General features: G+C 38.2%; 1 protein-coding gene across 1 annotated transcript in view; it reads left to right on the top strand.

The window, feature by feature from the left end:
- The window catches only part of BCAS3 (BCAS3 microtubule associated cell migration factor), a 578,557-nt gene that overhangs the window by 73,942 nt on the left and 490,188 nt on the right, over positions 1-14,427 (top strand). The window contains exon 7 of the mRNA XM_065897745.1: positions 11,768-11,840. Within this exon, the coding sequence (XP_065753817.1) occupies positions 11,768-11,840 (73 nt within the window). The remainder of the gene's footprint in view (positions 1-11,767; positions 11,841-14,427) is intronic.

The following is a 14,427-nucleotide window of genomic DNA, read 5'->3' on the forward strand; positions in this document are numbered from 1 at the left end:
TGTGGGTTTGTCATAAATGGGCTTTATTATGTTCAGATATGTTCCCTCTATACCCACTTTGATGAAAGTTTTTATCACGAACAAATGTTGAATTTTGTCAAATGCTGCATCCCATAGGTATTAGAAAGCTATGTTTCCATGTTCATTTGTCTTGAAGTATTTTCTGATCTCCTTTTCAATTTCTTCATTGACCCATTGGTTTTTTAGTAGCATATTGTTTCATTTTTCCCATTTTTCTTCCTGTAATTGCTTTCTAGTTTTATACCATTGTGGTTGGAAGAAATGCTTGATACAACTCCTATTCTCTGAAATTTGTTGAGAGTTATTTTTGGCCTAACATATGATCTATTCTGGAGAACATACCATGTGTACTTGATAAGAATGTGTATTCTGATCTTTTGGGATGGAATGTCCTGTAGATATCTATTAAGATTAACCGGTCTAATGCGTCATTTAAGACCATTGTTTCCTTCTTGATTTTCTGTATGGATGCTTCGTCCATTGATGTAAGTGAGGCGTTAAAGTCCCCTACTATTAATGTATTATTGCCAGTTTCTCCCTTTATGTCTGTTAATATTTGCTTTATATATTTAGGTGCTTCTGTATTAGGTGCATATATGTTGATGAGTATTATATCCTCTTCTTGTATCAATCACTTTATCATTAAATAACATCCTCTTTGTCATTTGTTATAGACTTTGTTATTAAGTCTATTTTGTCTGATATGAGTATTGCTCCCCCCCACATTTGCAAGAAATTTCTTTTTACGTCTCTTTGCTTTCAGTTTGTGTGTGTGTCTTTAGCTCTTTTAAGCAGAATATAGATGGGTCTTGGTTTTTTTTAATCCGGTCATCCTCCTTGTGTCTTTTGATTGAAGCATTTATTCCATTGACATTTAAAGTGATGTTTAAAAAAATTTATTTATTTTATTTTTGGCTGCATTGGGTCTTCGTTGCTGCGCACAGGCTTTCTCTAGCTGCAGCGAGTGGGGGCTACTCTTCGTTGCAGTGCGCGGGCTTCTCATTGTGGTGGCTTCTCTTGTTGCAGAGCATGGGCTCTAGGTGCTCGGGCTTCAGTAGTTGTGGCACGTGGGCTCAGTAGTTGTGGCTTGCAGGCTCTGGAGCACAGGCTCAGTAGTTATGGCACACAGGCTTAGTTGCTCCACAGCATGTTGGATCTTCCTGGACCAGGGCTCAAACCCATATCCCCTGCATTGGCAGGTGGATTCTTAACCATTGTGCCACCAGGGAAGACCCAGTTATTTTTTGATTTGTATGTACTTATTGCCATTTTGTTCCCTGTATTCTGGTTGTTTCTGTAGTTCTTCTCTGTACTTTTCCTCTTCTTTTAGTTTCTTCCCTATGGTTTGATGACTTTTTTTTTAGTGGTATGCTTGTGTTCCTTTCTCTCTACTTTTTTTTTTTTTTTTTTTTTTTTTTTGCGGTATGCGGGCCTCTCACTGCTGTGGCCTCTCCTGTTGTGGAGCACAGGCCCCGGATGCGCAGGCTCAGCAGCCATGGCTCACGGGCCCAGCTGCTCCGTGGCATGCGGGATCCTCCTGAACCGGGGCACGAACCCGCGTCCCCTGCATCGGCAGGTGGACTCTGAACCACTGCGCCACCAGGGAAGCCCTCTCTCTGCTTTTCTGTGTATTTATTGGACGTTTTTGATTTGTTATTACTATTGGGTTCATATATGTTGATCTTTAATTGTATCTCCTGTTTTAAACTGGTAATCGTTTAAGTTCTAACACATTCTAAAAGATCTGTATTTTAACTCCTCTCCCCCACACTTTGTGTTTTTGATATCATATTTTACATCTTCATGTTTATCCCATTATCCTTTTTATTCTAATGCATATTAGAATGCATATTCCAACTTGTTTTTGCCAAAAACATAAAACCCCAGAATGGTGAAATGAGTAGGACAATAAACTCCTGTATACCTTTGTGCTAGACTAATTACTAATATTTTGGTCACATTTTAGCCCACTTCTATTCTTATCACTCTAATCAACCACTACTAATGTCATGCACACAGTTTATTTCCTTTGGCACTGAACAACTTTCTTATTTGCTTCTGTTTTTTAATGCAGGTGTAATTTGCAGTGGAGAAATGCAGAGATTTCCCTGTTACAGTTTTGGGTTTTGACAAATACATACACTTATGTAACCCATACCTCCTTGAAGATTATTTCTGTTACCCCAGAACGTTCTCACATGCCCTTTCCCAGTCATCCTTACCCCCTCGGAAGCATATACTGTTCCAACTTCTTTCACTTCAGAGGAGTAGGCTTCCCTGTTCTTGACGATGTTACGTGTATCAGTATATCTTTCCTTTTTATTGCTGAGTAGTGTTCCATTTTATGAATATATTTAATTGTCCATTTTCCTGTTGGATTGAATATATATTTTTGAGCTATTATGAATAAAGCTGTTGTGAACTTTGTAATACAAGTTATGTGTCATGGAGTTTGAGTCACCATTTGGGTAAGCTGAGAAAGATAGTCAATCGAATGTATATAATATGAGGCTCTGTTAAGTGATTTAAAGAAAAACAAAGGAGCGGAAGCATGATAGAGGGTGATCTTTCTGACTGGAAAATATTTTAGCAATGACCTAAAAAAAGTATGTAAGAGAACTATGGAGATAACTAGGGTATAACCTGATAATTCCAAGGAGATAGCAGAAAATGGAGTGTTTCTTAGGCAGGAGTATGCTTGGCATATTCCAATGTGGGTGAGCAGGGTAGAGGGGTAGAGGTCAGAGAGATATTGATACCATGGTAGAAGAGCAAGAAAGGAGTTAAGGACATGAACAGTGTTTTTTTCTTAGGAGGAAAGTAAATGAATGGATTCACAATACAACGGTTGCCAGCAACAATAATAACTACATAAAGTTTATTGAGTTCTTACATGTTGCAGCACCTTGTTTAGTCCAATCCATATCTTATATTTTTTAAACTTCACAACAATACTATGTGAGGTATTGGTACTTATCTCCACTTTATAGATGAGAGAATTAAAGCACTAAGGAATTAGACACATTAGCCTTTATCAGTACATTTATTTATTTTCCAACAGAGTTCTTCTTGGTCATAACTTTCTGACAGTAGATTTTTCAGTGAGCCAGGGTAACAGAGGAACAGATTCTGGGCTGTCTTTCTGGTTCGCACGTGGTTTAATACCACAATAACTTGGGAGAATTATTTAGCCTCTCAAAGTCTCATTTTACTCCTTTGTCAAATGTATGATTTGTACTTTGTGTTTAAGGTCTGGTGAGTCAAATCTGTGAAAGAGCACAAGAGGCCTGATCCTTGAAGAGAAATAATGTGATGCCACTAAATATTAAGGGATACCTCACATGCTGAACATTTTAACTTATGGAGGAAGATAATAAAGCAAGCAATAACTTAAAAATGATGTGTTTGACATTTTAAACTTTCTGAAGTCACGGTGGAGTCTAAAATGTATACTCATGTTTTGGATACTTGAGGCAGATGCAAAGATTTACTTGATGTTCATGGTTTTTTTTTTTTTTTTTTTTTTTTTTTTTGCTGCGTTGGGTCTTTGTTGCTGCGTGCAGGCTTTTCTGTGGTTGCGGCGAGCTGGGGCGTTGTGGTGCTCGGGCTTCTCGTTGCAGTGGCTTCTCGTTGCAGAGCGTGGGCTCTAGGTGTGCGGGCTTCAGTAGTTGTGGCACGTGGGCTCAGTAGTTCTGGCTCACGGGCTCTAGAGTACAGACTCAGTAGTTGTGGTGCACAGGCTTAGTTGCTCCGTGGCGTGTGGGATTTTCCCAGAGCAGGGCTCGAACCCGTGTTCCTTGCATTGGCAGGCGGATTCTTAACCAGTGCGCCACCTGGTGATCATGTTTTGATAAAACTGTTCAAGGCAATAAGATTTCTGTCCTGTTTTCCTTGTGGTTGGTTGATGGCACCCGCAGTCTATGTGTCTGTTTTCCCATTTCTCTCTCTTCATCTCATCTTCCACTTTATCTCTGTCCTCTTTGTCCTAAAAAAATTCCTCACATTTTTCTCTGTTTAGGTGAGAAATAAACCTGAAGAGTATTCAGTTCATAATGGTGATTGTTTTGTAGCACAAAATAGAACATTGCGTAATAAAATAGAACTTTTTAGTGGGAAAATATCCACACAGAATCTAAAATTACACACAATAAAATGTATTGACTACAAACTAAGGGTGGAATCATACTTTCTAGCTAAAATTTAGATCTGCAAATATGACTACAACTTGAAGCTCACATTGAGAGAATCTATGATGAAAATGGGTTTGGACAACCTCATTGAATTAAATATTTTCTAAAAGAATTATTTCAATAAAATAACAAATGGAATGGAAGACTTGGAAACAGTTTAACTGATAAAATGAATTAAATTGTTCAATGGAATCTTTCTGCAGAAGGCACTCTCAGTTAAAATTAGTACCTACTTAATACAGTTTTGTGTAAAATCTCTGTTTTCCAGTCATCCTCAACATCAAAAGAGTAGAGCTGGAATATCTTATTATCAGTTGGATGTTTATTTGCCTCTGGATATGATTTTGGATCCATACAGGAGTGGTTTCTATTTGATATCTTGAAATCCTTAAGGCTGATCCATGAACTTAAACTCTTTAGTTAATGAGTTTACAATAGTGTGTATGATGGGGGGTGTTATTCAACATTTTCTGACATGCAAACTGTCTTGAATTTTGTTGAGGGGGAGAGGAGTTGGTGACTTGGTGGGCAAGCACATTTCCATTACTTTAATTGTGCGATTTATTAGGATTTTAAGCTTTTTATAAATGTTTTAGTGTTACAGGACAGAATTAAAAGGATTTAGAATAAAAGGAGTTTAACAAAAGGACTTTGCAACAGGATTGCAATAGTTTTTATATTTGATGGATTTAGCTAACGGCTTTTCATTTCAATCATCATGCTACATTCTGTTAAATGCTGTAGAACAGGTGTGTGTAACGTCATTCTCTCTATTGTACATGCAAATAAACACAATTTTATGTATAAAAAGTTAATCCTCTACAATTTGGAGGATTACATTATGGGAGGGTGATGACTCCGTTAGGCATCTTGGAGAGTACATGCTATTTGTATTGCAAGAAAAATCAGGTTAATAGCTACAGTGTTCATGAGATTATAGAATTTTTATACCAACACTTTAAAAAATTGTATTTATTCAAACCATTCACAAAGAAATTATTTAAGGCAGAGTTAAGGTTTTGTTACATGGTTTTCCAACTTTGAAAAAATTTAATATAGAGTGTGCCTCAAAGATATTTGAAGGATTTGTTATGGTTTGTTTCCTTACTGAAGATTCGTCTTTTCTATTTACAAGGTTTTGGTAGTACAGTGGGGGCTTTTGGCTTTATGTTGTTCTTAAGTGAGGGCATTATTTTGTAGTTTAAATTTTTTGCTTGGTTACCTTTTCTGAATATCCATGACGCTTATCTTTAGTAAGCGTCAGGTGACTGACCTAGAGAACAGATTCAGTAGGACTGTTGTAACCCAGTAGGTCAGCGGAAACCAATGGAATTCTTCAATTCAGGTTTGAGAAACACAAAAACAATCAAACCATTCTTGGCAGTATTATTTGCATTTTAAAGACATGATGTATCATTCATCAAATTGGTATGTATAATACAGGTACAAACCATAAAGACCTTGTCAGAACACCAGGATGCAGAGGGAAAATAGGTATTGTTAAAGGTGAAGGTGAAATATGGAGGAGTGAAGAATTGGCCTTGTATAGCTGAAGTTCAATTATAATTAATTTGGAAAATAAATGTTATGGGCTTTGGACCAGTTAATTTTTAACTTGTGCTTCGCTTCGCTCGAAAGTCATATTGTTAATTGTGAAATCTGATTTATTTGTTTAGTAGGGGTAAGAGCACACAATCCCTAATAAATTAATGTTTGGTGAAGATGTAGTCACTGATCTTTATAAGATTCTCAAAATTTAAATTAGTTATGGAGAACTTTATTCATCAACACTGTTTATAGTTTTGGATCCTTTTTTTTAATAGTTTTGATCTTTTTAAGATGTGATAATACAGTCTGTTAGTGGATCATAGAACTTGTCTTAACCTATTTAGTATAATTATTATCACAATTTAAAAGTATATTATGTCAGATCACAATCTAAATGTGTAACCATTAACTTGTCCTCCTCTGGATTAAACTTCATTATTTTTGGAGGGATCCATTAACGAGGATTATTAACATTAACATTACAGTTGCTGTTTACCATCTAGCAAAGAAATGATACATTATTAAAAGAGAGCTGAAGTCCCCTGGCTACCTCTCCCAAATATTGTCTTCATCCTAAACCCCTAAGAGGACTATTCCTATCCTGAAATTGGTGTTTATGTGTTTAGCACTTAAGATAACTAAATATCTGTCTATACATCTAACTACACACACTCATGTGGGCACACACTTGTTCAAGCACACAACTTGTACCTTTTTCAAAATTGTGGTAAAAATCACATAACATAAGCCGTCGTTAGGGCTTCCCTGGTGACGCAGTGGTTAAGAGTCCGCTTGCCAATGCAGGGGACATGGGTTCGAGCTCTGGTCCCGGAAGATTCCACGTGCTGTGGAGCAGCTAAGCCCGTGCGCCACAACTACTGAGCCTGCGCTCTAGAGCCCGTGAGCCACAATTAGTGAAGCCTGTGTGCTTGGAGCCTGTGCTCTGCAACAGGAGAAGCCACCACAGTAAGAAGCCCGCACACCGCAACTAAAGAAAGCCTGCATGCAGCAGCAAAGACCCAAGGCAGCCAAACATAAAGAAAAAAAAAATTACCATCTTTAAATCTTTACAAACTTTTTTTTTCCTGCCCAGCCGTGCTGCACAGCATGCGAGATCTTAGTTCCCTGACCAGGGATTGAACCTGTGTCCCGTGGTCCCATGAAGTGGAAGCACAGAGCCCTAACCATTGGACTGCCAGGGAATTCCCAGCAGACTTTTAATTGTACCGCTTGGCAGTGTTAAGTGCATTCAGGGAACTTTGTATCCATTGAACACCAGCTCTCCATTTCTCTCTCCATCACTAGTCCCTGGTAATCACATTTTTCTTTCTGTTTCTAGGAATTGGACTACTTTAGATTCCCCATACAAGTGGAATAATAGAGTATTTGTCTTTTCATGAATAGTGTATTTCATTTAGCATAATGTCCTCAAGATTCATCTGTGTGTAGCATGTGACAGGATTTCCTTTTTAATATATACATTTTCTTTATCCAGTCATCATTTGATGGACATTTGTGTTGCTGCCACCTTTTGCTATTGTGAATGATTCTTTAGTGAACATGGGTGTTCAAGAGCTTGCTACATCTTTTTAAAATTAATATTTTAAGAGCATTTTTTTTTTTTTTTTTGCGGTATGCGGGCCTCTCACTGTTGCGGCCTCTCCCGTTGCGGAGCGCAGGCTCAGCGGCCATGGCCCACGGGCCCAGCCGCTCCGCGGCATGTGGGATCTTCCTGGACTGGGGCACGAACCCATGTCCCCTGCATTGACAGGCGGACTCTCAACCACTGTGCCACCAGGGAAGCCCTAAGAGCATTTTTTAGATACCAGAATTGAGCAGAAAGTACAGAGTTGCTGTATATCTCCTGACCCCTCACATCTCACAACTTCCCCCACTATTCATACCCTGCACCACAGAGGTACCCACACTGGCATCATTATCACCCAAAGTCCATAATTCTCATTAGGGTTCCCTATTGGTGTTGTACATTCAGTAGGTTTTGACAAATGCATAAGGACATGTATCCACCATTGTAGTGTCTGAACAGAATAGTTTTCCTGCCCTAAGCATCCTCTGTGCTCTACTTACTCATGCCTCCCTCCTTCTTAACCTCTGAAGACCACTCATCTTTTTTTTTTTTTTTTTTTTTTTTTTTGCAGTACGCGGGCCTCTCATTGTCGTGGCCTCTTCCGTTGCGGAGCACAGGCTCTGGACGCGCAGGCTCAGCGGCCATGGCTCACGGGCCCAGCCGCTCTGCGGCATGTGGGATCTTCCCGGACTGGGGCATGAACCCGTGTCCCCTGCATCGGCAGGCGGACTCTCAACCACTGCGCCACCAGGGAAGCCCACCACTCATCTTTTTACTGTCTCAGTATTTTTACTGTCTTTTGCCTTTTCCAGAGCCATTCAGTATGTATTTAAGTTTCTGCCATGTATTTTCATGGCTTGATAGCTCATTTCATTTTAGTCCTGAGTCATATTCCGTTGTCTGGAGGTACCACAGTTTATTTATCCACTCATCTACTGAAGTGCATCTTGATTGCTTCCAAGTTTTGGCAACTGGGAACAAAGCTGATAGAAATGTCCATGTGCAGGTTTTTGTGTAAACAGAGTTTTCAACTCCTTTGGGTAAATACCAAAGAGCATGATTGCTGGATCTTGTAGTAAGAGCATGTTTAGTTTAGTAAGAAACTGCCACACTGTCTTACGATGTGGCTGTACCGTTTTGCATTCCCTCTAGCGATGATTGAGAGTTCTTGTTGGTCTGCATCCTTGTCAGCATCCGGTGTTGTTGTTTTTACATTTTGGCTGATCTAGTATGTGTGGAGTGGTATCTTATTGTTGTTTTGATTTGAATTTCCCTGATGACCTGTGATGTGGAGCATCTTTTCATATGCTTATTGGCCATCTGTATATTTACTTTGGTTAAGTGTCTGTTCACATCTTTTTCTCAGTTTTAAATTGGGCTGTTCGTATTCTTACTGTTTAGTTTTAAAAGTACTTTGTTGTATTTGGGATAACACTCCTTTATCAGATATGTCTTTTGCAAGTATTTCTCCAAGTCTGTGGCTTTTCGTCTCACTCTTGACATATGTACCTTTTTAAAGAGCATAAATTACATAATATTAAAAGAAAATATTTATCCTCTTTATTCTACCTTCCATTTAAAAATAACCTGCCTTCTGAGATATTACATATTTACCAGAAAGTTGCAAAAATACTACAGACAGGTCTTGTGCACCCTCTGCCCAGCTGGTTACATCTTATATACAATATAAAAACCAGGAAACTGATGACATTGGTGGGATGTGTGCACATAGTTCCATGTCATTTTATCACATGTGTACATTCATGTAACCGCTACCATAATCAAGATACAGATCTATTTCATCACTACAGTAATCTCCCTGACACATCTCCGTCCACCATCCCTAACCTTTGGGAATTTATCAGTCTGTTTTCCATCTCTGTACTAATTTTGTCATTTCAAGAGTATTACATAAGTGGATTTACACAGTATTGCTTTTTCACTTAGCACAAGTTTGTTGAGGTGTATCCAAGTTGTTTAGTGTATCAATAGTTAGTTCCTTCTTACTACTGATTAATATTTCATGGTGTGGAGGTAAAATTCATCTGCTGCAGGACATCAGGGATGATTTCACTTATTTTGCTGTTTAAAATAAATCTACTATGAAATTTGTGTACAAGTTTGTGTGGGTGTAGTTTTTATTTTTCTGGGATAAATGCCCAGTAGTATGATTGCTGGGATATATGGTAAGTGTATGTTTAGGTTTTTTGTTTCTGCTCTTTTAAAGAAACTGCCACACTCTTTTCTAAAGGGGCTGTACTATTTCATATTTCCACCAGGAATGTGTGAAAGAACTAAGTTCTCTGCATTTTTGTCAGCATTTGCTTTTTACATTTCCCTGGTAGCTAATGTTGTTGAAAATCTTTTCATTTGCATATCTGCTTTCCATATCTTATTTTCAGTGAAATATCTCATGTCTTTTGCCCATTTAAAGTTGGATTTTTGTTTTTTAGTTTTGAGTATGTTGAGATTATTTCATATATTCTAGATGGGTCCTTTGTCAAATATGTGTTTTTGCAAGTATTTTTTCCAATGTGTAGCTTGTTTTTAATTTTAATCATAGCCAACTTACTGCTTTTTTCGGTCTCATGGATCATATTTTCTGTGTCATGTCTGAGACCTCTTCACCAAACCCTAGGTCCTACGATTTTCTTTTGTTTTCTTCTAAAAGTTATATAGTCTTACATTTTAATCTCTGATCCATGTTGAGTTAATTTTAGGTAAGGTGTTTTATTTCCAGTTTTATTCTTTTCCTATGGTTATGCAGCTGCCTCAGGACCATTTGTTGAAATGGTTAAACGGTCTTATTCCACTTAATTGCCTTTACACCTCTTTCAAAAATCAGTTGACCATATTTGTTTGGGTCTGTTTCTGGATTGTCTTCTGTTCCATTAATCTGTGCATCTCCTGTCAACTTTATATATCCATTTACTTAGATTGTCTTTCATTTCCTGCATCAGCATTTTGTAGTTTTCAGTCTCTAAGTCCTGTATATATATTTTAGATTTATACCTGAGTATTTAATGTTCTTTTGAGAAGTTATTAATGGTATTGTATTTTTAATCTGGAATTCTGGAATTCTGTGTGCTTGTTGCTGGTATATAGAAATACGGTTGATATTTTGTATGTTGATCTTGACTCTGGTGACCTTGCTGAGCTAACTCACTAGCTCTAGAAGTTTTTGCTGTTGTTGATTCCTTGGGATTGTCAATGTATCAATCATGTTATCTGAAAATAGGGAGTTTTATTTCTTCCTTTCTTATCTGTATGACTTTTTTCCCCCTTTCTCTTCTGCTTCGTTGCCTTGTCTAGAACTTCCAGTACTGTGCTGAATAGCAGTGGTGAGAGTGGAGTCCTTACCTCGTTCTTGCAAAATTCTTGTTTGTCCTTGTTTGTTCTGTGAAAAAATTTGAAACATTTCATGGATTCTTTCCTCCTGTCTTTCTCTTTTCTCTCTTTTTGGAATTCCTACCTACGTACTGGAACTTTGAGGCTGTCCTTTAACATTTCTCTTGTGTATGTGTTTGTGTGTGTGTATAAATTAATGCTGTTTTTCTTTTTTTTTTTTCCGGTGTTTTTGCTGTGTTCTCTAGGAAACTTTCTCTGATGCTTATGTTGAGTTTTTAAATAATATCTACCTTGTTTTTAACTTCCCAGAGCTCTTTTATTTTCTAAGCGTCAGTTTTTCATTGCATTCTTATATTGCTTCATGCCTGAAATATCTTCTCATATTTTTAAAATTATTAATGCTAGTTTCAAAATTTTTGATACTTTCTTCCTGTACAGAGTTAACCACTTTTCCAGGTGCTTGTACCTGTTTGTAAGCAGCAAACTAAAAAACTGATTGCAAGCAATGTGTATGTGTTTGCCAACCTCTAACTTTATTGAGGGTGCTTTGGTTGTGCTGTTTCTTGGAGCTCTCTGGTTGACAATGTCTTTCAGTCTTTCTTCACAGACTGACTGATTTAATTTTTTTTCTAATACATTGCTATTCATTTTACTAGTCTTTTCTCAGGATTTTGCATTGTTGTGTGTTGAGAATGGCCTGAAATTTTGAAGTTTTTAAAGTTTCTGTTGTGACCTTCCTTTATTTAGTTTTGAAATCAAGGTTATACAACTCTTAGGTAATTAGTTGGTGGAATTGGGGGTGGTTTTCTGATTTCATGGTGAATGTGTATAAGATTGACGTTGCTAATTTTAAAAAAAGGTTTTTAAATGTTGGTTCAATTTTGAAAATAGTTATAAGTTTATTTATAGCTCTTCTAGTTTTTGTTCAGTCAACTGTATAAATATATCAATTTAAATGAATGTTTTGCTATCACTTTAGCTGTAAATGTTTTGAGAGAATGAAAATAATGGGAAATATACAAGAATACTTCTCAAAGTTTTATTTTACATTTTATTTCATGTTCCTTATCAGGTGCTCAAAAGTGTGACAACTTTGCTGAAAAAAGGCCCCTCCTTGGTGTTTGTAAGAGCACTGGATCTTCTGGGTAAGGAATTAAAAAAAATTTCTTTGAACCACTATTAAAATTTTGTATTATTTCAGAGGGGGAACTTTGATGTCTTCAAATCTTTGTTTACCATAAGAGTATGCTCTTACAAGACAGATGGGAAAGGAAATAAAAGCATATTTAGGGTTTTTGTCACTCAGTCCTTGGGATTTTTCTGCTCACTGTTTTCTCAAATGTAGGGTGATAGCAAAACATGAAAGCAAGCCAGCAGTACCTCAGACTTCAGTCTTGAAATAAAAGATTAGCATCGTTAAGAAAAATGTGTTTCAGTTTATGTGTTTATTTAGTATTTATAGTGGCCTTCTACAGTGGATTAGAACTTACTATTAGGTCGTCGTCGTCGTCGTCGTCGTCATCATCGTCATCATCACCACCACCACCATTAACATTTACTGTTGTTGTAGCTAGCATGTGCCTGACACTGTTCTAAAGGCATTCCATGAATTTTCTCTTTCATTTCTTTCAGCAATACTATGAAATAGATACTGTTCTTAGTCCCATTTTGCAGTTTAGAAACACTCAGGCGCTGAATTCACACAGTGGAGCTGTGGATTCAAACCCAAGCAAGCATTCTCTTAATTCCATGCTGATTACATTTGTGACCATGAGAGGACTATGGACAAAGATGATTAATGGTTATTACTCAGGAAGTCAGATTTTCCCCTACTTTCTCTATATAGTAAATGAGAATATGTGCTTCTTAATGGCTTACGGTGATTTAGTTACCAGGTTTGTCATGACCTTTTCACTATGTAATTCCAATTCAACCTCTGGTAAAATTGCAATGGCCTATACAAACCATGTAATTGAAAGTTACTGGGTAGGCAGTCCAGGGCTAGTGAAGTGTTTCTGTGATATGTCGTTAATGACCTAGGTTCTTTCCATTTCTAGTTTTTTTTTTTTTTTTTTTTTTTTTTTTTTTATGCGTTACGCGGGCCTCTCACCGCCGTGGCCTCTCCCGTTGCGGAGGACAGGCTCCGGACGCGCAGGCCCAGCGGCCATGGCTCACGGGCCCAGCCGCTCCGCGGCACGCGGGATCCCCCCAGACCGGGGCACGAACCCGCGTCCCCCGCATCGGCAGGCGGACTCCCAACCACTGCGCCACCAGGGAAGCCCCCATTTCTAGTTTTGACATCTTTTAGGATCTGACCCCTTCCCCTAATGATCTCAAGAAGGCTACTGTCTTTTCAGTTAGTGCCTCTCCTCCACTTGAACTCCTAGCTCCAAGGTAAGCAGGGATATGATTATGGTTTTGTCAGTAAGGTAGAGGATCAAAATGAATATTAGGCTTGGCAACCAGTAGTCCCTGCTTTGTACTTTCAGCTGATAGTGTACACTCTAGGTCATGGATGCAGTGCAGAAGGGAAGAATGTGCTAGTGGTGTTACATGATTAGGTCTTGGAATCTTAATCGTTGCTTTCTGGGGAAGTGGTTGGGCTACATACATGCATTACAAGGCAGTTTCCTTCCGGTGTAAATTTTTGGGTTGAAGTGGGCAAAAATTTACTTTGTGTTCATCACTCTGCCAGGTATGGGATGAGGATACAAAGCATGAAAACCGAATTCCGTGTCCCAAAGACTTAAGGATGTTGCTGAAAACAAAAACATAGCACACAGAAAATGATTCTGATATAATGATGTGTAATAGGAATTCAAAGAAGGTAGAGATCAGTATGCATGGATTAATGGGAGATGGCCTCATGAGGAAGGCACAGCTTATGCTGGATCTAAAGGAATAAGAAAGTTTGGCAGTACATGAAGAAGACTAAGGACTTCCAAAGTACGTTATAAAGCTATAAAAGGGGAACAGACACTGGTATAAATATACTTAGGAAAGATGGAGGTTTGTGACTTAGAATGAAGTCCATCTGCAAAACAGGTAATAACAACCATTTCAGTGCTCTAGAACTCAACCAAAGGCTTCCAACAATGTGGAAAGTGTTTATGTTTGAGAAACCGGTAAATATTAAGCCATAACGGTGGCAATCTGTCACATTCATGCCCGGAAGCTGCTCCCATCACACTCCACCCTTTCCCCTTCCAACTTGCTTGATTTTCCAGGGTGTGCAATGTCATGATGATGCCCAGTAGCATTGTCCCTGGAAGTTATGGTCTTGGGGTCATGAGAGTTGTGCAGGCCCATGGCTCTTTTAGCCCAAAGTCATGGTTAGCTGAGGCTTCATGTAGGGGCAGAGGAGCCATGAAAGCATCCAGGGAAAGCTAAAATCTGGAAGACTTGAAAATGTCTGCCTGTTGAACGTGTTCCTCTACCCACACATAGATCCTTTTGGAAAGGATGACAACCTTTATTGACTTAGGGTATTTGAGCAAATTCTCTGTTGAATCTTTGGCTAAATCACTAAGCTACTTAGACACAGGGGCAAGCAGGCTTTAAAATGAAAACAAGAATTAAAGAAAAGTAAAACTCAGCAGAGGCATTAGTAACTGCACATTGTGGAGGAAGAGAGATTTCCAGAATTCTTACACTATTTTATATAACATGTCTAGTTTTCAGCATAAAATTATGATACATACCAAGAAGTAGGAAAGTGTGATATACTGAGAA

The sequence above is a fragment of the Phocoena phocoena genome, chromosome 19, assembly GCF_963924675.1.
Source record: "Phocoena phocoena chromosome 19, mPhoPho1.1, whole genome shotgun sequence".
NCBI lineage: Eukaryota > Metazoa > Chordata > Mammalia > Artiodactyla > Phocoenidae > Phocoena > Phocoena phocoena.